We start from the raw sequence: 24,043 nt of genomic DNA, 5'->3' as shown, positions 1-24,043 counted from the left end.
CTGGTATGGCCTACCTACCATGCATGAGAGTGATGAATGCTCCCAGCCCAGCCCCAGGGTTCTGGCTCCGGTTGAGTGGGATCTGCAAACCCCGAGACGGGAAGAGTGCTAGGTTGTCTCAGTGTCCCCTGTCTAGTGCATATCTCAGTGTTCTGTTTGTTGTTTCTGTAGTCAGATACACTGCTACACAGCTAAGGGGCCTGTGGGAACCTACCTGACTCACAGGCCACAGAGTTCACAGGGACCATAAGTGGCTTCTGGTACAGCAAGGAAAGACCTGTGTTGCCCCCAGTACATCAGTTTTAATGGTAGGAACAACAACAACAACAACGAGTCCAGCTGTAAACTACCCTTACACCTGGCAGGTGCCAATAATGTAGGACCAGAAGGAAGCTGTCAATTGTCCTTTTCAAAAGCTTTTCTAAACTCCCCCCCCCTTTAAATGCATTTATTTCAAGTATATTTTAGACCCACCCCCTTTAAAATATAATAATTAAAACAAATAGCCAGGGCCTTGTGCTTTCCAGGCAAGCACTCTACTACTAAGGGTTATCCCCATCACTTTTGGGGTGTTTGTTTGAGATAGGGTTTCACCCACTTTCAGGGTTTTTTAGACAAGGTTTACTCTATAGTCCAGGCTGGCCTCATCTTCCTCAATGCTGGGATTACAGATGTAAGCCACCCTTCCTGACTTGGTTTTTCTTGATTTGTTTCAATCTTTTATGTTTTCATTTTATTATTTCTCTTGCTTACCTTTTGTTTTGTTTCATATCTTCTGAAAGATATGTCTGTGTACGTGTGAGTGCATGTGCGTGCAGGTGTGCGTGCAGGTGTGCGTGCAGGTGTGTGTGCAGGTGTGTGTGCAGGTGTGCGTGCAGGTGTGTGTGCCTGTCAAATGTCTTATTCACTTTCGAGTTCTTTGAGGCAGGATTTCTCCCTAAACTTGGATCTTATGTTTTCTTACCTAGTAGGAAGCCTACAAACCCCAGGGATCCTTCTGTCTCTCCTGGACTCAGAGCTGGGGTTAAAAGCACATGCTGGATGCCTGGTCTGTTCCCTGGGGGTGGGGATCTGAACTTTGATCCTCATGATTGTGCAGCAAGTGTTCTTAGTGGATGGGACATCTCTCCACCCTTACTATTACAAAGGGGACATATAGGCACAGATAATAATAGTGAGTGACTTTAATCCCTGACTCTCATCAGTAGAGAGATCTTCCAGACTAAAGAACATGAAGCTTCAGAGTTAAAATGCACCATAGATATAAAGAGTATTTTAGAAACATCTATAGATTGTTTAACATCTGTGGAATACATTTTCTTCTCAGTAGCGCATAGAATTTCTTTAAAATACCATTTTTAGGCCACAAATCTTAACAAATACAACAAAATTGAAGTAATTTCTTTTTTTTTAATCGTACCAAATCCTAATGGAATAAAACTAGGAATAAACGGCAAGGCACCTGCAGAAGCTGTAGCCATACACAGAGAAGGAGCAATATACACTCTATTGGGAGATAAGGTCTTACTCCGTAGCCTAGGCTGCCCTAGAACTTACCTTGTAGCAATCCTCCTGACTCAGTCTCTACATGATGGGATTACTGGCATGAGCTAACACTTCTAGACTGCCACAAGTACAGCCTTGATTGTACCGGGAATCATTGATGAACTCAAGAAAGAAGACATATGTCTTAACCAACAATAAATGCTGGTTACGGAACTGTTATTGGGGATGTTAGCAAATGCAGCCACCATGGAAATCAGCATGGAGGTGTCTCAAAAACAAAACCAAACAACCTGTAGTGGCATTTCATTTGTATTTTAATAAATAAAGCTTGCCTGAAGATCAAAGAGTAAAACAGCTCTACTGTTCAACTTCACAGACCAGGCAGCGGTGACACACACCTTTAATCCCAATAGCCACACTAGTTGCCATAAATACTGGGTGGTGGGTGCATGCCTTTAATCCCAGTGGTGCACACCTTTAATCCCAGCCCTAGAGAGGATTATAAAATGAGAGGAGACAGCTCTCAGACACAGCCTCATTCTGAGATTCCTGGAGGCAAGATCACCATTTTTAGACTGAGGTAGAGGTAAGAGCCAGTGGCTGGCTGTTTTGCTTTTCTGACCTTTAGGTTGAACCCCAATTTCTATCTCTGAGTTTTTATTAATCATGCTTCAACAACCCACAAAGACTTTGTAGCTATAGGACTAATTAAATACCAGAAAGAATCTAACTCAGCATGCGCTTGGCATATCTATACACTTATGTTTATTTGGGCACTCTGTACAATAGTTAATACATAGAATAAAGCTTAGTGCCCATCAACATGTAAATGGATAAAGAAAATGAAATCTGTATTAATAATGGAGTATTATTTATCCACAAAAAATGCAAAAAAAGGTTGTTACTGGACAACCGACAGAACTGAAAATCAACATGCTGAGGCAGAGAAACCACACCCAGAAAGACTACATGTTCAGTCTAAAACAAACAAACAAACAAAAACCCAAAGCAAAATACACCAAAAACCAAGACATGAGAGCAGAAACTATCTGGGAAAAGGAAGGCGACCAGCAGATGTGTTAATGGGTGGGGACCTAGGGGCTGTTGGGAGGGATGGTCAAAGCATTAAAAGGCTAGAACCTTTTGAATAGTGTCACTCATAAAACTGCAGGGAGGCAAGTTGCCTGGCCCCAGGGTCAGATACTTCTGAGGTGTGGACATGGCCACCACAGATGGATGGCTTCAAGCTGTCCTCTGCCCTGCTGTCTGGGCTATGGCCTCACCTGTGCAACTGTGGCCTTCGCAAAGCAGCATGTCCGGTCTGACTAATACCACACAGTCTTGCTCCTGCAGCAAGCTTGGGGACCGGAAGATCTGGAAGCATGCGCGTGGAACAGTACAGGCGGGTCCCTGCCGCCCTGCTTCTTGACCCTACCGGTGAGGTTGTCTACTCTAATGCTTTGTCTCCTTCACAAGCTTTCCTCAGTCTGTATCCCAGACATCACTAAGTCCCGCCCCGTGAGCAAAGCCCAACAACAAACGTTGCTAAGAGCCATCTTCATAGGGTGCCGGGGTGAAACTGATGGGCAAAACCCCAGGACCGGTGCTGCACTGAAGCCCGAGGAAGGTAAATTTGCTAGTGACATTGGCTTTCAAAAAACAGTTTCTGGCATCCCTTTCCTTTTCTCCCCATTGTGATAGTGGAGATCGGGCTGATGTTCGATGTCTCATAAATCGCCTGAATTGGTCTTGAACTCATTCTGTAACTCAGACAGACCTCAAGCCTGCAACTCTCCAGAGTTCAACCTTTATTTTTTTAAAGACCCAGACTCCTTAAGGTGGATATTGTGCCCCCATGTCTGTGTGAACTAGCCCTTGCCTTCTCTTTATTTCCATCCTTAAGGATGCAGGCAGGTTGCTTGGTGCTAGACATGTTCCCTCCGCCCCGGGGCATCTTTTCATTCCTTCCTACTGTGTCAGTTGTTTTTCTCGTGTCTTTTGTTTATTTTAATTTTTTTTTAATTTTTAAAATTGAGTCTTGCTGTGTAATCCATTCTGATTTGGAATTCACTTTAACACAGGCTGGCTCAGATTCTCCATCCTGCCTTAGCCTCCCCAGTGCTAGGATTACATCTGAATGAAGAATAGGCCTGGATAGTATTAGAACTCTGGACATACCACCCCCAAAATATTACTATAGGAGAACAGGACATTCTGAAGACGTTTTTGCATATTTTGAGCTGATGTTTGAATGTCTGTTAATTTTTTTTAAAAAAAAAAAGACCTAACTAGCATGATAGGCACCTTCCAAAAGTAATGAGGAGGCCCAACAACCCAACAGAGACGTTTGAAGGGATCAAGGGCTTCCAAGGGCCTAGCATATTTGAGGTCTGTGATCATCTTAATGCTGGTGTCCTTTCAAAATTTGTATGTTGAAACTTGACTTCCAATAGAAGTTTTAAGAAGCGTGGACTTTAGGAGGTGGTTATGTCCTGTGGGCACTGCCTTCCTGAATGGGATCAATATCTTTATAAAAGTGATGTGGCAGGTTCCGTTTGCCTCTTCCACTGGTCCTGTTCTGCCCGGCTCAAAATATGCCCATCGCTGAGATGAGCTTTGTCAAAGAGAGACGATTCTAGAGGTGTATGAGGATGAGAGGGCGAGTTTTGCGCCTGCCTCCTCAAGTGTATTAGTGACAAGTGACCCAAACAGCTCACAGGAAGGACTGTTGATTTTGGCTCAGGGTTCCAGGGGTGCCAGGGTGCCATGGTGGGGTCGGCGTGGTGGATGGAGCACCTTACACCTTGGTCCCCAGGAAGTAGAGCAGGCAGCTCACATCATGACAGACTGGAGGCAGAGAAAAGAGGGTATAAGAAGAGGCCAGAGCAAGACAGCATCCAAGGACATGCTCCTAGTGACTTAAATCCTCCAGCGAGGCTCCGTTTCTTACTTCTCATCCCCTACTGATAAAAGCATGTTAGACTGTGATTCATCAAAGGATTGTTCCGTTTATTAGGTCAGAGTCCTCGAGATCTACTCTGGAAACATCATCACACTGAGAATTGCTTCACTAATTCCCGAGGCATTTCTCAGTTCAGTCAAGCTGACAGTGAAGATTATAACCAACACAGAGACGACAGGGTGTAGAATATTTAGAATATTTACGGACTGGGGCATGGAGAAAAGAGATTAAAAACTAGGAAGTAATTGGTGGTTTAGGCTTTCATGATCAAACTTCAACAACTACAATGACACAAATGTCAGCTCTGAAATTGGTGGCTTTTAAACCCAGTTAAAAGCAAGCATCTAGGAATACATGAAGCAGGCTAAGTTGAGAGGATTTAGGCTGGAATTAAGAGCAGGGGGAATGGGATAAGTGTGAAGAATTTGTTCAGGTTTTCTTTGGATTCATATGGATGAAGGAAGAAGGCATCATGTTTGGAATAGGCAAAGTAAGCCCTCGCTAGGCTCTCAATCTCCTGGCACCTTGATCTTGGACTTCTCAGCCAGAACAGAACGCAACAAATTTCTGTGATTTAGAGATGATCTAGTCAAAGATACTTTGTTATAGGAGCCGGAATGGGTCCCGTCTTACAGTTTATTTCTGCAGCGGATGATAACATTCCAGCATTGGGCTTGATATGGTAGATAAAGTTTCGAGGGGCTGAGCAAGTTCAGTCTGGGAGAGAAGACAGCAGACGGGAGGAAGCAACCTATTGATTAGGTTAATAGATCTCGAAAGTGATATGCCTGAAATCCTCAGCAAAGTGTGCTACAGAGATTCTGCCGGGAGAGCAACTGCTTTGCTCCTGACCTTGCATCAAAAGATCACTAAAGAGGAAGACTTCACTGTAGCCCTTTCTTGGTCATTTGTTTTTTTATTTGTAGATCAAAGTTTATAATAAAAGATTCATGAAAAAATGAAGAAGGTGGTGTAGAGTGGAAGTTTCCAGAGTTTGGACAAAGTTGGTTGATTTTCCCCATCCCAATACTTAATGGTCCCCTTCTAAATTCCTTTATTTATTTATTTTGGTTATTCGGTTAACCTCCTCTGGGATTTCTTGTTTTGTGAGCTAATCATTTGCTGTATTGTTTACGACAGTTTGAATTAGGGTTTCTCTCGCTGGCATCGGAACTAATGATAACTCAGGGATGCTCGACCTATGGATGCAATTAGAGCAGCTGGACTCGGAAGGATGGCAAAGTCACCCTATTGCTCTGGAAAAGGCAAACAGTGTGCCCGTGGAAAATGAAAATCTGCCAGCTCCTGTTAGTGTGAATACCCAGATATAGAAACTGATGGGGAAAGGAGTAGGCGGGGACAGAGGGAGGTGTTTTTGCAGGGAACAAATACAGTTCAGATTCACAGTGGTTCCACCTGGCTTGAGAGCAGTATTCTCTAAGTGCCCTTGAATCTCCTGGTGAGAGTCACCTTAGTTGGTGCAGCAGGTCCACGGAAGCCCTGATGGGACTTCTATTTTCACAGACCTTTTGGAAAGGCCTGTTGTCAACAGCGACACCATGTGGTGACAAGATGCAAGAACATTGACGGTAGATTGCCTGAAACTTGGAAGTCTTCCTTCAGGTTTGTGGAAGATGGATTTTCTCTTAAATATTTTGGATTTCTTAACCCTCTGTTAGTTTTTGAAAATAGTGGAGAGGGAGCCTAGTTTTATTTTTTCTTTGGAACAAGGGCTCGTGGAGCTCCCGGTGGCCTTGGCTTTGTGTGTGTGTGTGTGTGTGTGTGTGTGTGTGTGTGTGTGTGTGTGTGCGTGCGCGCGCGCTTTTGATATCTGGCCTCGCCTCTTCCTCCTAAATTCTCGGATTACAAGCACGTGCCACCACGCCTGTCTTAGGCGATGTTGAGGATGAAACCCAACGGCTTCGTGCCTGCCAGCCTTCCACCAACTAAGCTACGTCCGCAGTTCCTGTTCCCTACCAGGTTTAGAATCAGTCTTAATTATATCTCAGTGGGCACTTCTCCCTCTTGGCTATACATTGCACTCACCTGGGGGGACCTTACAAACTCTGGACACGTGGGCCTCCTCGCTCCAGAGATTTTTATTTAATTAACCTGGAGGCCCGCAGATCAAGTTTTCAAAGCTTTTCAGCCTTTCAAATGTGGAGCAAGGGTTGGGCCTCCCCTGGCCCTCTGGTTCCTCTCTGTTAAGTGCAAACCCTTTCCGAAACAGGCTGGCTTATCAGTGTCTAACAGGAGTCCACCTCCCTAACTAGACTGAGCATCTTCTGTCGGGCGGCTCAGTACTTCATAGACATTTTTAAATGTTCAAGAAGATGAAATATTATCAAGAAACGCTGATTGGGGGGTCCCCCAAATGCCAGCCTATATATACCGCTCTTCGACAGGTATGGAGAATCGAGAGGGCACAGATGAGCCCCGGTAAAGGCTCGCAGATCTGGCAGCGAGCGCAATCATCCAGTGATGGCGAGGCAGCCCGGGCCTCACTTTCATTTGCGACCGCAAAGTGTATTTCTAGCTTCTCACGAATCAAAGAGACTCCACACTGGTGACAAAGCGTTTACCCGACCGAGCGTCCGGGCAGTGTCAGAGTGCCGCAAGTCTGTGTGGGTGGGAAGCCCCGCCTCCACACGCGGAGCCAATCACAGAGTGCGGCGCGGACCCCGCCTCCCAGGCGCGCCAGGTGGCTCTCCCGCCCCGCGGGGAGGCCATCGACGACTTGGGCTCGATTGGTCAGCCTGGCTGCGCTAACGGACGCGGAGGCGGGGCCCAAGCCGCGGGGTGGGCGCGCTGCTAGCTGCTGGCGGCTGCGGAGGTGAGTGGCCCTTGGGGTCGCCGAGGCCGTCGCGGGGTCCCCTCTCAAGAGCACGCCCCAAGGTGTCCTTTCCAGAGTCCCGACCGTCTCCCTGACCAGCCAGGGCCCCCAGGGCTGCTAGGTGCGGGCTGGGAGTCGCGCGTGCAGGGCCGAGCGTGGACCACCCTACGGGAGCCCGCCTGACACTCCGCGTGGCTCGCTTCCCACTCCGCTCCCCACTCCCGGAGCCCTGGCTCCTGTCCGAGTGAACAAGGTGAGCCACCCGGTAGAGGAGGCAGGACCTGGAGCTTAGAATCGTACGTGGCGCCGGCTGTGTTTGGGGTTAGTTGTGGGTCCTCAGGACTGAGTTTGCTCCAGCTCGCTTTGCCGCGCTGTCTAGTGACTGCGATTTGGAGCAAAGTGCGAGATCGCGGAGTCAGGGTAGATGTGGACCCCTCCCTCCTGTCAGACTCATTACAAATTCAGGGGGAGCTCCGCTTTTATGTAGAGTCCACATTGATTGATGTGAAAAATTACCACGAAGCCTAATCAAGGTTCCCATTGCCTTCAACCAATTAATAAAGTTTGTGTGTTCACGCGACAGCTGGGGCGAACGGAGGACAACCTCAGGTGTGGGTCCTTGCCTTCCACCTTGTTTGGAACAAAGTCTTTTGTTTTTCTGCAAAAACTCGCTCTCCTCGGGGATAGCGAGGAGAGCGACAGCATCCTCCTTCCATCTGCCCACGGGAGTGCTGGGATTACAGAATTCTCGATTTCTGTGGATTCTGGAGATTGTATCTCCAGCTTTCTAGCTGCAAGTGTCTATACCCACTGAGCCATCTTTATTTGTAATCATACCTTTCTGCGCTGCAGGCTCTGGTTTCAACCTTCTGCATCGCATGGACTTTTGTTTTTAGTTTATTGTCAAATACACATGCTCCCCCATCTTCCCTTGGGAAAGAAATTTGATGAGACTCCGTGCAGTGTTGATGAGGCAGGGTAGGAAGGAGTTTTCAAGAGTTTTTTTCCTCAGCCCAGGACAGGCCAATTCTGGCCTTTCTCGTCATCTGGGATGGAATGAATGATCTGAGATGATCTTCAGTCCTAACTCCCTCTTTAATTTCAGAAGAGTAAACAGCAAGTTGCAGTATTATTGGGAGCTGTTTTATCTTTAATTTTTTTTTTTTAATGCACAATCGCGTGAAGCTCAGGCTGAGGATGACCATGAGTTCCTGACCCTCCTACCTTCAAAACGCTGGGATCACTGACAAACCCTGTCTCAGAAAAACAAAACAAAACAAAAACAACAAAAAAAAGGAACTAGCTTTCTACACTAGGCTGGCCTTGAACTCACAATGATCTGCCTGCCTGCCAGCCTCTGCCTCCCGAACACGGGGATTAAAAGTGTCTGATGCCGAGCCTGGCTTCTGGCTTCCTTTTTTCCCCCTGAGAGAAGGTCTTACTTTGTAACCTAGGCTCTCTGGAACTCATGATTCTCCTTTCTGAGACCCCAAAGTTGGGGATTATGGCATGTATTTTTTTTCCTTTTTAACACTTGGCTCTATTTGCTTCATACTAAACAATTTTTATTCTTTACCCCTCCCTACTCCAGCAGTCTGAGGTGTTAGTGATACTCCTTAATGCTGTAGCTTCTGCCTTAGTCCTAGGATGAGTTTGTTTTCTTCCTGAGATTTCAGGGTTCCAAACCTGTGTTCTGTTAATAGCCTGAGGTGGGGAAAAGACTACTGCAAATTATTGGCATATTTGCATTAATAGGTAATACTTTCAAGGCTTCGGTTAATTTGTTTTATTAATTTGAAATGTGCTCTTGAGAAAGCTTACAGATTTCACTATGACTCTTGGAAGAACAGGTACAGAACTCAGAATGTTGGGGGACGCTTGATCACAGGTGTAGACAAGTACTGGACTTCCTGCTATTACCTGAGAGTTCACAATACACTTGCAAGTAGAATGACTACCCTTGAAGCCACCAATCAGAATGAAAGATTAGGATATCCAGCACATGTTTCAACAAAGAAACGGGGGAAAGGATAAGAGAAAAGGAAAGGGGAGGTCTTTTGATGAAGAGCTTTGGAGCGTTCTTGTTACTGCAGTTTTTTAGGCTTTGGTTCCATGGTTATCTGTTCCATAGATACCTGCCTTGTTAATAATGCAAGACCATTTTTAGTGACAGACTGAACATTTAAAGTCTTTGGCTTGTATCTTTTTGGAACCTAGATCAAGATCCAGTTTCGGGCATGAGACTCATTGGGTAATCGTTTGAGATCAACTTGGCTGACCAGGTGTAAAGTGCAAGAGGACTCACAATGACTGAGGTATGTTCAACGTGATGGACGACTCTAGACTTTTCCAATTTAGGGAGATAGCAAACAAGGTTTATTGTGCTAGATGATACGTTATGTTTTTCTTACTTTTGAGTATCTGATGATTCTGTCAAGTAATATTGATAGTTTAACCTCAGTAAGAAAACTGAAGTTCCATAAAGTTAACCAACTCTGCCCTGCTGTGATGAGCTGGCACAACTCAGTGCTCTTTGCGTATTTAGTTTTCTAATCCTTGCAATACTTCTGTGAGCTAAGTGCTCCTCCTCCTCTTCTATGAAGAAATCAAAGCACAGAGGGATTGTTTTCCCCTGTTGTGTGTTGGACTCCCCAGGCCGTCTGGTTGTGTGCTAGCTTTCTTTTGGTTAGTCTTGCCTTAACATTTTTTTTCTGTAATGATTTGGCAAACCTGTCTCAAGTGGCTGACTGGGAGGGAGCTCTTTTGCTTATACAGAAATCTTGGATCCCTTAGTGTTGGCATCCCTGAGTTTGAGCCCTGGACTCTAAACCTTGAGGACTAGAGGCTTAGGGCCCCAAGCTTTCAAAGCCTTGTAAAGCCAGCAGGTAGTAGCTCCAGTCACAGCTCTGGAGCTGTGGCTCTTTAACCTGTGCTCTTGAACACTCCTCGTACCTGGGACTTGCAGTTCTCATAGCTGCGGCTCCTGCCTTCAGTTAGTCAGTGTCTCTCAACTTTTATAACACACCACTGTCTTTTGTGGCTTAACATCTTGCTCTTTCTGCCTTTGGGTGCTCTCTGGAGCTCTTCAGCTGCTTTCTTGTGTGATGTTCTGGTCACGTCCTTGCAGTGGCTCAGTGGAATTTTTCACTGACTCTTTTGTCTTACTTAGCTTGTGGTGGCTTTCAGAAACTTTTCAACTGTTTCTGCCAGAGCTAGAAGCTTGGGAATTTTGTCTCATCTTTGTGTAACCAGTTTAATCAGGTCTTCCTGTGATTAAAGTCTACAAGTAGGCAAGAGATCGTTTGAGAGAAGACTTTATTGAGCTTAATATTGCAACATGAGGCAATGTTAGCTCATAGGAGGGAAGCCTCCTGCCTGGACTGACTAAAATGGCTTGTTTATGTAGCTGGAAGACAGGCCTGCCTTGTTTGGATCTGGACTGTAATTTTACCAATTTTGGTGATTGGTGCTATTAACTTGGCAGAATCTAGACTCACCTGGGAGACTGGCTCTGGGCATGCCTGTGGGGAATTATCTTAATTACATTAATTGTGGCGACAAGCCCACCTGAGCAGGGTGGTGTCACCACTCCCTGAATAGAATACCGCGCCCTACAAGCGGAGAAAGGGAGCGGAGTAGCATGCTTATATTCAGTCCTGTTTTTTGACTATGGATTTGATGGACCAGCTGCTTTAAGCTTCTGCTGCCTTTGCCTTGCTGCCATAATGAATTATACCTTGAACTGTGGGTTAAAATAACCCTCATCTCTCTTAGTGATTTTTTTTTTTGAGAAAGGGTCTCACTGTGTGTCCTTAGCTGACCTGGAACTTGCTAAGCAGACCAGGCTGGCCTCAGACTCAGAGAACTCTGCCTGCCTTTGTCTCCTAAGTGCTGGGATGAAAGGTGCACACTGTCATGCCCATCAACAAGTTGCTTTTAAAAGTATATCACAGGTGTTACATACCTTTCATCCCAGGACTTGGGGCAGGCCAGGGCTACATAGTAAGACTCTGTCTCAGAAGACACAAAACAAAAACTGTTTACAAATCAGATGAAGGTATTTACTTGTTTATTGTATTGCGTGCCCACATGTTTATGCTACTGTGCTTGTGGACATCAGAGGACAACCTGGTTGGACAAGTTGGTTCTTTCCTTCTGCCTTATGTCCTGGGTTCATGGACTCAGGTGTTAGGCTTGGCCTCGAGTGCCTTAACTCACTGAGCCATCTTGCTGACCCCTAAGTTGCCTTTGTCAGAGTTTTTATCAAAGCGCCAGGAAAAGAAATTAAGAGACCAATCATACCCCACAGCTGCTGCATAATTCTAGGTCCGTTGATCACAAACCTATCTGCACTGACCGTAATCCTCTACTAGGAACCATTCATAAGCCATGTGTCGTACCAACCACAGCTTCATTGCAGACTCTGGGGAGGTGCTCCCTCCTCCATCCTGAGTGAGAAGAGCAGCGGAGTGGTCAGAGTCATCTAGAGTTAGCCAAGCTTTTCTTGCCTGGAATGCAGTCTTGAATAGCCTTCTGAAGCTGGATGATTTTTAGAAAGACCTCCAGAAACAGGGGTTGACACTTTAACAGCATACTGTCGTGGTCTTTGCACTGAAATAGTTTCCTCAGAGTGATTTGATAATAACTTGACTGCCCTGATGATAGTTCAGGTTGACTTCAAAGAAGTTGATTATATTAGGAGTAATTCCCTACTCAAGGTAGCTAGGCACAAAGAGTTTGACAACGGTCAGTTAAGAGGTGCAGTGGTTCCTTGCTAACTAAAGGAAAAATTAAAGGATGTTTATAATAATGACCTATCATTAGATTGACTTTTTTTCCTTTTTTTTTCCAAGATGGTTTCTATGTATATCCTTGGCTGTACTAGAACTAGCTCTTGTACACCAGGCTCCGCTGTGGGATATTTGATCACACTGTGAAACCCGAGATTGTTTTAATAAAATCAACCTTGAATTAGAGGATGGAGCAAGCAAATAGTTGACAGACGTTAGCCATGGTGAATATGCAGGAAGCAGGAAGATGGATAGAGAGAGGCCTAGGAAGTATGCATAGGGAAGGTCAACTGGTTGCTTCTCAGCCTTTCTGAGCTAGCAGGTTTTCACGCCAACATCTGACTCCCAAGTCTTTATTGGTAAATAAAACAATAGAGACTTAGTTAAAAACTACATTTCATGGCAGACCAGTACAGGGCCTTGGCCACAGATGGAAATTAAAATATCAGTGGATTCAGAATTAGACACCAAATTGACAGAAAAACACCACTCTACCTCCAGAGTGCTGGGATAAAGGTATGTACCACCACTGCCTGGCATACTTTATTTTTTGTTTTTCAAGACAGGGTCTCACGTAGTCCCTGGTGGCCTTGAACTCACGATGTAGTGAGAATGGACACTGAGCTCAAAGAGGGTGTTGGATTCCTTGGAGCTGCAATTACAGACAGATGTGAGATGTCTAACATGGGTGCTGTGAACCAATCTCAGGTCCTCTGGAAGAACAAGTGCTCTTGACTACTGAACCATCTTTTTAGCCCCAGCAATATAGTTCTTAACTGAGCACACTGAGTAATGGGCCAACCCCTATGTGAATATCTATAGGTCCCTCTGTCTAAAATACCCAAGGTCCTTTTGTATGAGGAAGGTGTTGCTTTGACAGTGATTCCCATAATCCTTTTGCCTGTTGTAGGTAATAACTTTTTTTCCTTCTCTTTTATGTCTTGGCTGTATTTATTTTGGCTTTGCTCTAAAAAAAATGTGAACTCATTGTATTTGGTTACAGAAAGATTTTTATTAGTTAGACTAAAATGGTTCTTGACCTCTTGTCAAGGATGCTGTTTCTATTGCTATGAAGAGACATCATATGCTTGATAACTCTTTTAAAGGAAAACATTTAATTGGGGTGGCTGACTTACAGTTCAGAGGTTCAGTTTATTCTCATCATGTGGGACATGGCAGAGTGCAGGAGACATAAGTAATGGAGCATAATGAGGAAATACTGGACCAAAGCATGACTGAAAACCTCCTGGGCTCTGCATCTCCATATCTGATGTCAAAATGCTCTTCAGATCTCTAACTCCTTTTCAGCTTTGTTGACTGCAGCACACTTTTTTCTCTTGAACTGGTTCTCCTCCCTGTTAGCAACTCTCCTCAGCAGATACTCCATAGCCCTCTTCTTCTATCCTTGACTCTAGAGCCACCTGGTCGAATCTGCCAAGTTCTGCTGTTTAGTGGTGCTGAAACATGGCTTCCTCATTCAATTACATCTTCACCGGCTGTGTCTTTTACTACCAAGCTTGGCTCCTGAAACTCGCTCTGTAGACCAGGCTGGTCTCAAACAGAGATCTGACAGCCTCTGCATTCTGAGTGCTTGGATTAAAGGTGTGCCCCACCACACCCAGCTCTAAGCTTTTCTTTTATTCCTTTTCATACATTGGAAACTTGGCTAGGTGGGATCTTGCCCTGTGGTCACCACTCCCTTTATTCCATTTCTTTCTCTTATTACTAAAGGAATTTTTAAAATTTATTTTGTGTTCATTGGTGTTTTGCCTGCATGTGTGTGTGAGGGTGTCAGATCTTGGAGTTACAGACTGTTATTAGCTGCCATGTGGGTGCTGGGAATTGAACCTGGATCCTCTGGATATGCAGCCATTTCTCTTAACTGCTGAGCCATCTCTTCAGCCCCTTTTCTATTAGTCTGTTTATCTCCTTGAACACAGAATTTAGCTCGATTCTACTTCCTGGTGCCCCTTTTCTCAATTTGTACATTTTGTATTTTTTTTTTAAATATTTATTTATTTATTATGTACACAATATTCTGTCTGTGTGTATGCCTGCTGGCCAGAAGAGGGCACCAGACCCCATTATAGATGGTTGTGAGCCACCATGTGGTTGCTGGGAATTGAACTCAGGACCTTTGGAAGAGCAGGCAATGCTCTTAACCTCTGAGCCATCTCTCCAGCCCCATTTTGTATTTTTATTTGCTCCTTTTCATCATAAATCTTTATCAGAGTTAACACTAATAACTATATAGGTTGTTTGGAGATGCCCTCTGCTAACAGAATTAATCCCAAACTCTTCATTTTAGCCTCAGGCAGGCTCTTCAGACAAGGGCAAAAAGCAGCTACATTCTTCACCAAAATATCATAAAAGTGATCTCTAGGCCACATATTAATTTTTTCAATATAACCTCTTTAGCCAGGCCCCCACAGTTCATGCCTTCCATGTTCCTAGTAATATGGTCCATTAAGCAATGCTTAAAGCATTCCACTGCTTCCCTAACCCAAACTACCAAAGTCTAAATTCCTCCAAACAAAATCATAGCAATACCCCAGTCTGTTGTACCAGTTCTGTCTTTGTTAGGGTTTCTGTTGCTGTGAAAAGACACCATGACCACAGCAACTCTTGTAAAGGAAAGCATTTAGTTGAAGGGGCTTGCTTACAGTTCAGATGTTCAGTTTATTATTGTCATGGTGGGACTTGGCAGAGTGCAAACAGACATGGTGCTGTAGATGGAGCAGAGAGTCTTAAATCTTGTAGGCAACAGGAAGTGGTCTGAGGGATTGGGCATTGCTTTGGGGCCTATATGAGACTTCAAAGCCACAGTGATGTACTTTCTCCAACAAGGCCATACCTACTCCAACAAAGCCACACCTTCTAATAGTACCAGTCCCTGTGAGTTTATGGGGGCCACATACTTTTGGGCTACCACAGATGCTTATTACCTGAATGATTTAAAACTAAAAGTAGTCTACATTTTTAAGAGGTAGAAAACTAGTATCCACTTGACTCTCTGGTCATCCTCTTTAATTTATCTTCAGTTTCTGTCAAGTGCCTGGAAGTACTCTTCAGGATATCTTGAGAGACTGAACAATCTAGAAGAGGAAAGTCAGGGTCTAGGTTAATAGAGAGCCTGTTTCTTGGTTCACACTTTCCCTGAGAGTTAAGCTCTTATAAGTCACAACTTTAAGCTGGAGTGGCTTTTGTATTTAGTATTCACTTAGTATTCCTCAGCTCTTGATTTTTATTAAATGTCTATAGAAGAAAAGTAGCTTCTGGTTTTCTCTTTTAAAGGTAGGATCTCTTGTTGCCCAAAACTGGCTTCAACTTTGCTATGAGGTTGACCCTGAACTCTGTTTCTCTGACCTGTCCCAGGACTTGGTCTGTGCTGGGTTCTCTGGGGGTGGAAGAAGCCCTGAGTGAGTGTGTGTTTTGACATGAGCAAAGCCTGTTGACTGAATGGCCATGGGACATAGGTGCCTCTGTTAGCCATGTGGGCCAGGCTAAAGGGGATGTCAAAGCTTTCCCCAGATGTTAGGAGTTGTAATACCTGGTTATGAAAGATTAATCAGTATGTAATGAATAGTAACTGCGGTGTCCTCCACATATCTTTAGGTTGAAACCGCTTACCTACTACAGCTACCCCTTCCCCCTGTGCTGTCCCTAATAAATGCTCCCAGGTTCCAGGTTGTGGCGGTAGTACTAGGGAACCCTACCAGATCCTAGCTTCACTGAATGCATATCTATGTGTCTGTCCTTTATTTCCTCACTGCCTCAGCCAGGTTTCCAAGACTCAAGTCTTGAGTTGAGGTCAAGGCAAAGCTAGCTACATTTCTAGCCCTCTTCTTTTTAAGGACAGATTTCTCAGCAGATCTATAATGCCTGGTTTACATGACATCTTGGAACCTGGAATAATTCTAGTAGTGACAGTATCACTATCTTATCCCTTCTTGGCATGGATGGTTGATTTGCTGCTGTTTGTACTTACTGTGCCTTCTTGGGGATCTTTCCTGACCTGGTCCATTCTCCCTTCGCACTTCCTGCTAGCTAGGAACAGAAGTTTTCTTTGTTTTTGTTTTTTTGTTTTTCAAGACATGGTTTCTCTGTGTAGCTTTGGTGCTAGTCTTGGAACTAGCTCTTGTAGACCAGGCTGGCCTTGAACTCACAGAGATCCGCCTGCCTCTGCACTGGGATTAAAGGTGTGTGCCATCACCCCTGGCCTCAGTTAGAAGTTTTAAGGTAAGCAAGTTCCAGATACTATGATGCTAATGAATATGATTTTTTTGCCGCTAGAAAATTTTATCTCTGTATCAAAGAAATCGAGGAATCCCCCGCTTCGGCCCAAATGGCAGTCTTATATTGCAAGAGTGATGATAAAGTAGACTATGAACTTGTTTGTTTTTATTTTTTTGTGGGCCAAACAGAAACTCTTCTTCCCAGTTTCTGATCTACTAAGAAATGAAGGCTGCCTAACAAAGGGATCCTGGTCCCTCCTTGTAACCCAGTGAATGTTAGTAGTTCAGGAGCCTCACAGCCCTTTCAAAATATCTTGGACTGGGCATGGTGGCACAGGACTGTAATCCCAGCACTCAGAGGCAGATTCTCTCAGAATTCAAGGCCAGCCTGGTCAAATTCCACATAGTGAGACAACATACAGAAACCCTGTCATTCTTGTATGTATGTATGTATGTTATTTCTCTCATTTGGTATATCAAAAACTAAAATGCTATATTTCAGAGAACAAGATAAGATAGGATTTATTCAACTAAATCTACTATAAGCATGTTATCTACGAAGTAAAAATTTTGATATTTGCTCTGTAAAAATAGTGGACTTTTCTTCTTTTTGTTTTGTTTTGTTTGGTTTTGAGGCAGAGCTTTTCTGAATAGCCCTAGCTGTCCTGGAACTAACTTTGTAGACCAGGCTGGCCTCAAACTCGAAGGTCCGCCTGCCTCTGCTTCCCAAGTTCTGGGATTAAAGTTTTACACCACAACCACCTGGCTGTGGATTCTTTTAAATAGGATTTTTGGGGCAAAAGTATTAAAAGACATTTTAAATATATATTGTTTGCTTTGTGGCAGGTCTCTACATAGCCCTCGTTCTGGAACTCACTGTGTGGATCAGGAAGGCCTTAAACTCATAGATCCACTTGCCTCTGCCTCCTAAGTGTTGGGATTAAAAGTATGGCAGCACACCCAGTAAATATAGAGTGTAAGCATGAGGATTAATTAAGAAGAGAGGCGCTCAGAAGAAAGTAAGATACACCTGAGCACATGGCTGTGGGTTTGTCTAAGAGAGTGTGGCCCTACATATAATTCCTTTAACTTTGTGTTTAAGAATGACTTTGAAGTTCTGCTCCTCTTGCCTCCCCCTCCCGAGTCCTTGGATTATAGACGGGCACCACCACACTAATTTTATGCACATTTGGAGACTGAGCCCAGCATTGCCTAATAGAGAGGCACTCTACCCGCTGAACTACATCCCCAGACTTCTTTAATGTCTAGTGCACTTTTTCTTTTTTCACTTAGGGAACTCAAATTTTTTTGTCGCCGATCTTTACTTTGGATTCTACAAAAGAAACAATGCCTCCAGCAGCCCCTGAAGCCCAGGACTCCAATCAGTTATTAAACAGACTCCTGATTGAAAAACAGGTAAGCTTAAAATAGTTTAGGTCACTGTTGCTCAAAGTACCAAAAGAATGCTAGGTGTACACATAGAAAATTCTGACATGTTTTTTTGCATTTATTTATTTTTGTATATGATATGTATAGATCAGAGGAAACCTTGCAGGAGTTAAGATTTTCTTTTTTTCCCTTGTGAACCTCAGGACCACACTTGGTCTGTCAGGCTTGGTAAACTCACTGAACTTCTTGTTGGCCTGAAATTCTGACTTTAAAGATTGGTTGGTGGGACTGTAAGATGGCTCAGTGGTTAAGAGGGTATACTGTTCTTCTATAGGCCCTGAGTTCAAGTCCCAACACCCACATCATGCAGCTGCCAACTAATTGTAAGTTCAGCTCCAGGGAATTCAACCCCTCTTCCGGCCTCTGCAGGCACCTGCACTCACTTGCAACATACAACCCTCACTCTACCCCACCCCCAAACAATACACAAGTACATATAGTTAAAGATGAATCTTTTAAAAAATTGAATAAATCCTGAAGAATTCTAGATTAAAGACTGTCAAGTATCTTTATTTCTTTAGCATCCTCAATTTTATCAGTCTCCAGAAAGATTTGACATATGGTCCCTGTGGAGGCCAGAGGCATCAGATCCCATCTAGAGCTGGAGTTACAGGCAGGTGAAGCACCTTGACATGGGTGCTGGATACAGAACTCAGGTCTTTAAGAGCAGAACAATATGTGCTCTTCACCACTGAACTGTCTCTCCAGGTCCCTATTTTCAGTATGTATAAATTGTTACTTTATTCTTAGACACAGACTAGAGCTTGGAAGATGGCTTAGGTTTTTTTTTTTTTTTTTTTTTTTTTTTTTTTTTTTTGAGACAGGGTTTCTCTGTGGCTTTGGAGCCTGTCCTGGAACTAGCTCTGTAGACCAGGCTGGTCTCGAATTCACAGAGATCTGCCTGCCTCTGCCTCCCGAGTGCTGGGATTTGGAAGATGGCTTAGTGAGTAAGGTTGTTGGTTGTGTAAGCATGAGGACCTGCATTTAAAACCCCAGAACCCAGCGCAGTCTGGTCATGGTATGGCATAGTCATATTTTTCTTTGGGCTGCCAGCTCACAAATAGTGACATGGAGACTTATTATTAATTATGAAAGCTTAACCTTAGCTTAGGCTTGTCACACTAGTTCTTATAGCTTAAATCAACCCATTTCTTTTCATCTGTGTTCTGTCACATGGCTTGTTATCTCTTCGTACTGCCCGTGCTGCTTCCTCCTTGTCTGGCTGGCAACAACCTCTTCCCAGAGTTCTCTCTCTGCCTGAAAGTCCCTCCTATACCTCCTGCCTAGGTATTGGCTGTTCAGTTTTTAAAAAATATTTTAATATTAGACAAAAAGGGGAAGTGTACTGATATTTCATTTAAATTTTAATAAATAAAGCTTACCTGAAGGTCAGAGAATAAAACAGCCGCACTGGTCAGCCTTACAGACCAGGCAGTGGTAGCACACACCTTTAATCCCAGTAGCCACGCTAGTTTGCCATAGAAACTGGGTGGTAGCAGTGCATGCCTTTAATCCCAGCCCTAGAGATGAATATAAGACAGGAGGAGACAGCTCCTAGTCTCAGTCTCATTCTGAGATTCCTGGAGGTAGACTGAGGTAGAGGTAAGAGCCAGTGTCTGGCTGTTTTGCTTTTCTGACCTTCAGGTTGAACTCCAATTTCTGTCTCTGGGTTTTTATTAGTCATATTACAGAGACCCACCTGCCTCTGCCTCCTGAGTGCTGGGATTAAAGGTAGGTGCCACCAAGCCTGGCTAAAAAAGATGAAATTCTTAAAAAATTGAACTTGAATAGAAATGAAACAACCTAAAAACCTTTAAAGGTGGAGCTGGAGAAATGGTTCAGTGGTTATGAGTGCTTACTGCCCTTGGAGAGGGCCCTGATGGAATACCCAGCGCCTATATCAGATTGCTCACAACTGCCTGGCACTCCAGTTTCAGGGATCCAGTGCTGTCTTGGCTCTTCACCCATATGGTTTACATAAAACTTATTCAAGCACACACATACATAAAGTAAAAATAATAATCAAGTCTTTAAGAAAAACCTTTAGCCAGGCAGTGGTGTTGCAGAGGCAGGTAGATCTCTGTGAGTTCAAGGGCAGCCTGGTCTACAAAGTGAGTTCCAGGACAGCAAGTGCCGTTACATAGAGAAGCCCTGTTTTGAAAAATCTAATCAAAACAAAACAAAACAAACAAACCCAAAACTTTAAAAATGTATAAGTAAAACCAGGCTTTAAAAAAAGTTGTTACCTGTCTGGTGCTCAAGAGCTGTCTGTAACTCCAGATCCAGGGGAATCAACACTCTCTTCTGGCCTCTTCTGGCCTCTTCTGGCTTCAGGCATCAGGCACAGACATACATGGAGGCAAAACACCCATACACATACCAAAAAAAGAAGATATCTTTGTTAAAATAATAAAACTCCATATTGTATTGGCACTGAGTAGATTTTGGGTACCTGGCCAGTGGGCAAAAAACAAACAATTAAGATCTTTAGTTCCAGGCTCTTTGTGTGTTGTTCCTAGAATTTCCTATTCATCTTGTTGAGATTATAAACCAGTATTTGCTCTGCTCTGCCTTGCTCAGCCTTAGGAGCGGACAGTCTCAACTGTCCTGCCAGCTGCTTTTGTCCCCGTGCTATTGTGCTGTTGTGGTTCAGAGTCGTTTGGGCCTCTTGCCGATTGAAGTTGCTGTGTGTGATACCCATGTTGAGGTGACTGTTGACAGTAGGTCTCATCTCTTGGATTTTCCTTGTCTTTGTTGTCTTCTTCTCCATGCTGTCTATGGTGAAGAGAGCCCCCACAGAATCATGGTCTATGACCCCAGACATAGTCTTACTGGTCTGTCTTGCTCTCCTTAACCCTAAGTGTTAACAACCTCCCTCAATTTTCCCTGCATAGGAGGGTTTGGAATACTGTGGTTGATACCCATAGGATCTTGTGTAATGATGTGGGACCCTTTACCTGGGGTAGGGCCCGAGTTGTTGGGCTTTCGGATCCCTTCATTTTTCCCCTCAAATCTCACTGTTCTGGTAATTGCATGGAGAATCCCCATGAGATGGATATTATCTATAATGGTTACTTCCTGTCTTGAACTGGAACTCCACAGGGCCTGTGACACCTTCTGCTTCTACCACCCTTTTCTTTAACAATATCAAACCTGAGTTTCTACTTCCAACACTTCTTGAAAGGTTCTTTTTGGGATGATTCTTCTTTCTGGCAGTCTGTTGATGAAACTATATCCATGTCTTACAGTGAGCTGATTTACCATCTCTTACTGCTGCATGCACACTGCCTATGGTGCCCAGCTTGGTGTCTGAGAGTGCAGAGGTAGAGGCAGCTGCAGGGTTTCTCTGTCTTGCTATTCAGGGTTGAGGTGATGGTGTTTGGGGCAGGCTCTGGCAGCTGTGATTCCTTTGAGGGCATGATGGTCAGGAGACTAGAGGCCTAGGTGTGGCTGCTCAGGGGTCTCCCTGGACTGCTATTACTGATTGTAATGGTTGGTCATTCAGCAGAGGACATATATGAAATACTCAGGGCGTGAGGGCATCGAATGACTGTATGCTGTGTTCACAAATGCCTTCTTTGCCTGCTCTGGGATTTGCGGATGGCACCTTCAGAAGCAAGCAAAGGGACTTCCCGAGGTGGCTTAAGCTTGTCTGAACTCATGGTAAGCAAGATGATTTCTAGGAACTATCCATGAAGTTTCTAACTATTACAGCCCAGTGAAGTACAGAACATTAAGGGCAGGCTATGGGAGAAGAGAAGGCAGCACCAGCAGTGGCTCCTTCCAGTTGTGCTTGTTCAGTGGGCAAGGACTGGGGGGGGGGGGCAGGCTTAACTGAGCCCCTTCTGTCAAGTCACGAAAGGATTACTTAGGTATTAAATTGTAGTGGAAACAAAATGGACTAAAAAGCCAATGTTATCCTGTGTGGAGATGGGAGGAGAGAAGGGCACAGCTAGGGCCAGTTCTGTGACTGGGACCCAGCTGGTGACTCATGTTCCATTTTTACTTTCTGAGTCTTTGTTTTCTTCCCTTTGGTATTTGATAACAGATTTCACCAGCTGTCTACCTTTTGTCTCTACTTTTCTCGTTTGTCTTTTTCTTGAGCTTCAGCCTCTGCTTGTATGTGTCTTTGGCATCTTTGTCTTTCTTTTAATGTCCAGCTCAGCAAGCGGTTTCATGGTTTGTTTGTATGCTGCATTTGAACAGGTCCAGATCATCCTCTACATCTGTAGGCTTTCCTCCTCAACTGCTGCCTCTTGACAATGCCTTCTCTTCTGTCTGAATGACATCCAGGGCTCCCCTAGCCACTTGTCATCTTTGTCCACAGCTTCAAAAGCCTTCTGTGCACCAGTAGCAGCATCTCGACTTTAGTCAGGGTGTACCAGTACTATACAGCTGCTGAAACCTCTCTTTTATCTCTTAGTCTGCCACTTCAGGAATAGCTGGAAAATCTCAAATGGGTCCACATTAAAGAGAAACCTGCTCAACAGGGCAATCTTTCAGTTTGTTTTGGTTGTAGAACTTCTATTTGTTTAGCCCTACTGTAGAAGATCATACAAGCCTCCTCTCCTACCTGCCCAGAGCCCCACCCACCCCTTTGGAAGGTACCTTATCTCTGAAGCTGCCATTCCCAAGTCCAGCCTCTACATGACCTTGGTTTTCTTTTCTCGTCCTTGTTAAAAGGATACTTGTTTCAGAGTGATTAGTTTTAGTTTTCAGTTGTTGTGTGCTTTGAGTATGACTTGACCTTATTCAATTAGACTTTCTGTTGTTTTTGTTTTAATTTGCCCATTAAAACTTACATGTGAATATTTTGTATGATGCAATAATTAAGTCATTCGCATACTTCTGTTGCTGATTTTAATAATAACAATAAATCTTTTAAAATTATAATTTGATCTAATCACAGCTTTATGTCTATCGTACTTGAAATGGTCCCATAAAATTTTATATTAAACCTAGGCATGATGTACATCTTTCATTTCAACACTTGGGAAGCAGAGGCAATCATAGCTCTTTAAGTTCAAGACTGGCCTGCTCTATATTGCTGGTTCTAGTCCAGCTAAGGTTACATAGTGAGACCCTGTCTGAAAAAATTATGAGACCATTTGAGCTCTCGCTGGTCTTCCACAGGACCCTAGTCTAGTTCACAGCATCCATGTCATGTGGCTCACAATCACCTCAGACTCCAGGGGCTGACACTTTCTTCTGGTTTCTGCTGCACCTGAACTTAACATGCTGACATATACATACAGACAAGCAAGTGCATACATCTAAAAATCAAGTCTTTTGGAAGAAAGGTTCTTTTCTGAAAACATAGGAAAGTATATAAAAAGTTTTTCTTCATATCTTAAGTTGTCCTTTTTTCTGTACTGTGATTGTAGCAGGAGGAAACAGAATGGGAAAGCATAAATGGGCTGTTGATGACACACGGCTTCAAACCTTTGTGTCTAGTCAAGAGAACAGACCTCAAAGGTAACTAGATCCTGCGCTTGCTCTGTTAGGTACAAAACTTTATTTTTCTTGGAAAAAATGTTTATCTTAAAATGGTTTTACCTTCTCTCTGCTTTTACCATTTATATATTAATATATGTATATGTATATATTACAATGTAGATCTCATCGTTTTTGACAAACAGTCATCACAAAGAATGAGGCAGAATTTGAAAATGTTGATGGAAGAAACAACACGTCAGCAGAACATGATCCGGGAGCTCATAGAGACAAACCAGCAGCTTAAGTAAGATGGTGGGAGTGCCCCTGGGCTTGTCTGCGTGCATTCCAAACATAACTCCCCTGAAGAGGATCCTGAAATTTCATTGCTCTTATTTTTTTTTTAGATTTATTTTACTTCTTACGTGTATGAGTGTTTGTCAGCAGTGTATATAACTGTACCATGTGGGTGCCTGAACCCACAAGTTCAGAAGGTGGGGTGGGGGAAGAATCAGATCCCTGGAACTGTAGTTATAAACAACTATGAACCACCATGTGGGTGTTGGGAACTGAACCTGGGTCCTCTGAAAGAGCAGATAATGCTCTTAGCTGCTGAACCATCTCTCCAGCCTCCTGAAATTTCATTTTTATTAAATGTAAAACATAAAAATATTTTTACAAGTAAGTGAGCAAAAATTAAGTAGATGACTTTCAGTAGCACTTAGCATGGATATGCAATGTTACCCTCTATTTCTTCTATTACTTTCTCTTATGAGGAAGACGAGATTGGTTGTGTCAGGCATGGCTACAGACTGTTAAAAGAAGTGTTGAGGCT

General features: G+C 43.9%; 1 protein-coding gene across 3 annotated transcripts in view; it reads left to right on the top strand.

Annotated features, from left to right (window-relative positions):
- Nucleotides 1–7,198: 7,198 nt before the first annotated feature.
- The window catches only part of Cep70 (centrosomal protein 70), a 55,449-nt gene continuing 38,604 nt past the window's right edge, over nucleotides 7,199–24,043 (top strand). Inside the window, exons 1-5 of one of the 3 annotated variants that reach the window (XM_075964896.1) lie at nucleotides 7,199–7,301; nucleotides 9,519–9,616; nucleotides 17,620–17,742; nucleotides 23,160–23,279; nucleotides 23,392–23,515. In XM_075964896.1, coding sequence (XP_075821011.1) covers nucleotides 23,427–23,515 — 89 coding nt within the window. In that variant the 5' untranslated portion in view covers nucleotides 7,199–7,301; nucleotides 9,519–9,616; nucleotides 17,620–17,742; nucleotides 23,160–23,279; nucleotides 23,392–23,426. Of the gene's footprint in view, nucleotides 7,555–9,518; nucleotides 9,617–17,619; nucleotides 17,743–23,159; nucleotides 23,280–23,391; nucleotides 23,516–24,043 lie in introns of all 3 variants that reach the window. The other 2 variants (XM_075964895.1, XM_075964894.1) reach the window with 2 other exon arrangements.

This window comes from Microtus pennsylvanicus, chromosome 3, assembly GCF_037038515.1.
Source record: "Microtus pennsylvanicus isolate mMicPen1 chromosome 3, mMicPen1.hap1, whole genome shotgun sequence".
Classification (NCBI taxonomy): domain Eukaryota; kingdom Metazoa; phylum Chordata; class Mammalia; order Rodentia; family Cricetidae; genus Microtus; species Microtus pennsylvanicus.
Note: the sequence above shows the minus strand (reverse complement) of the source record. Positions and strands in the feature narration are given on the sequence as shown.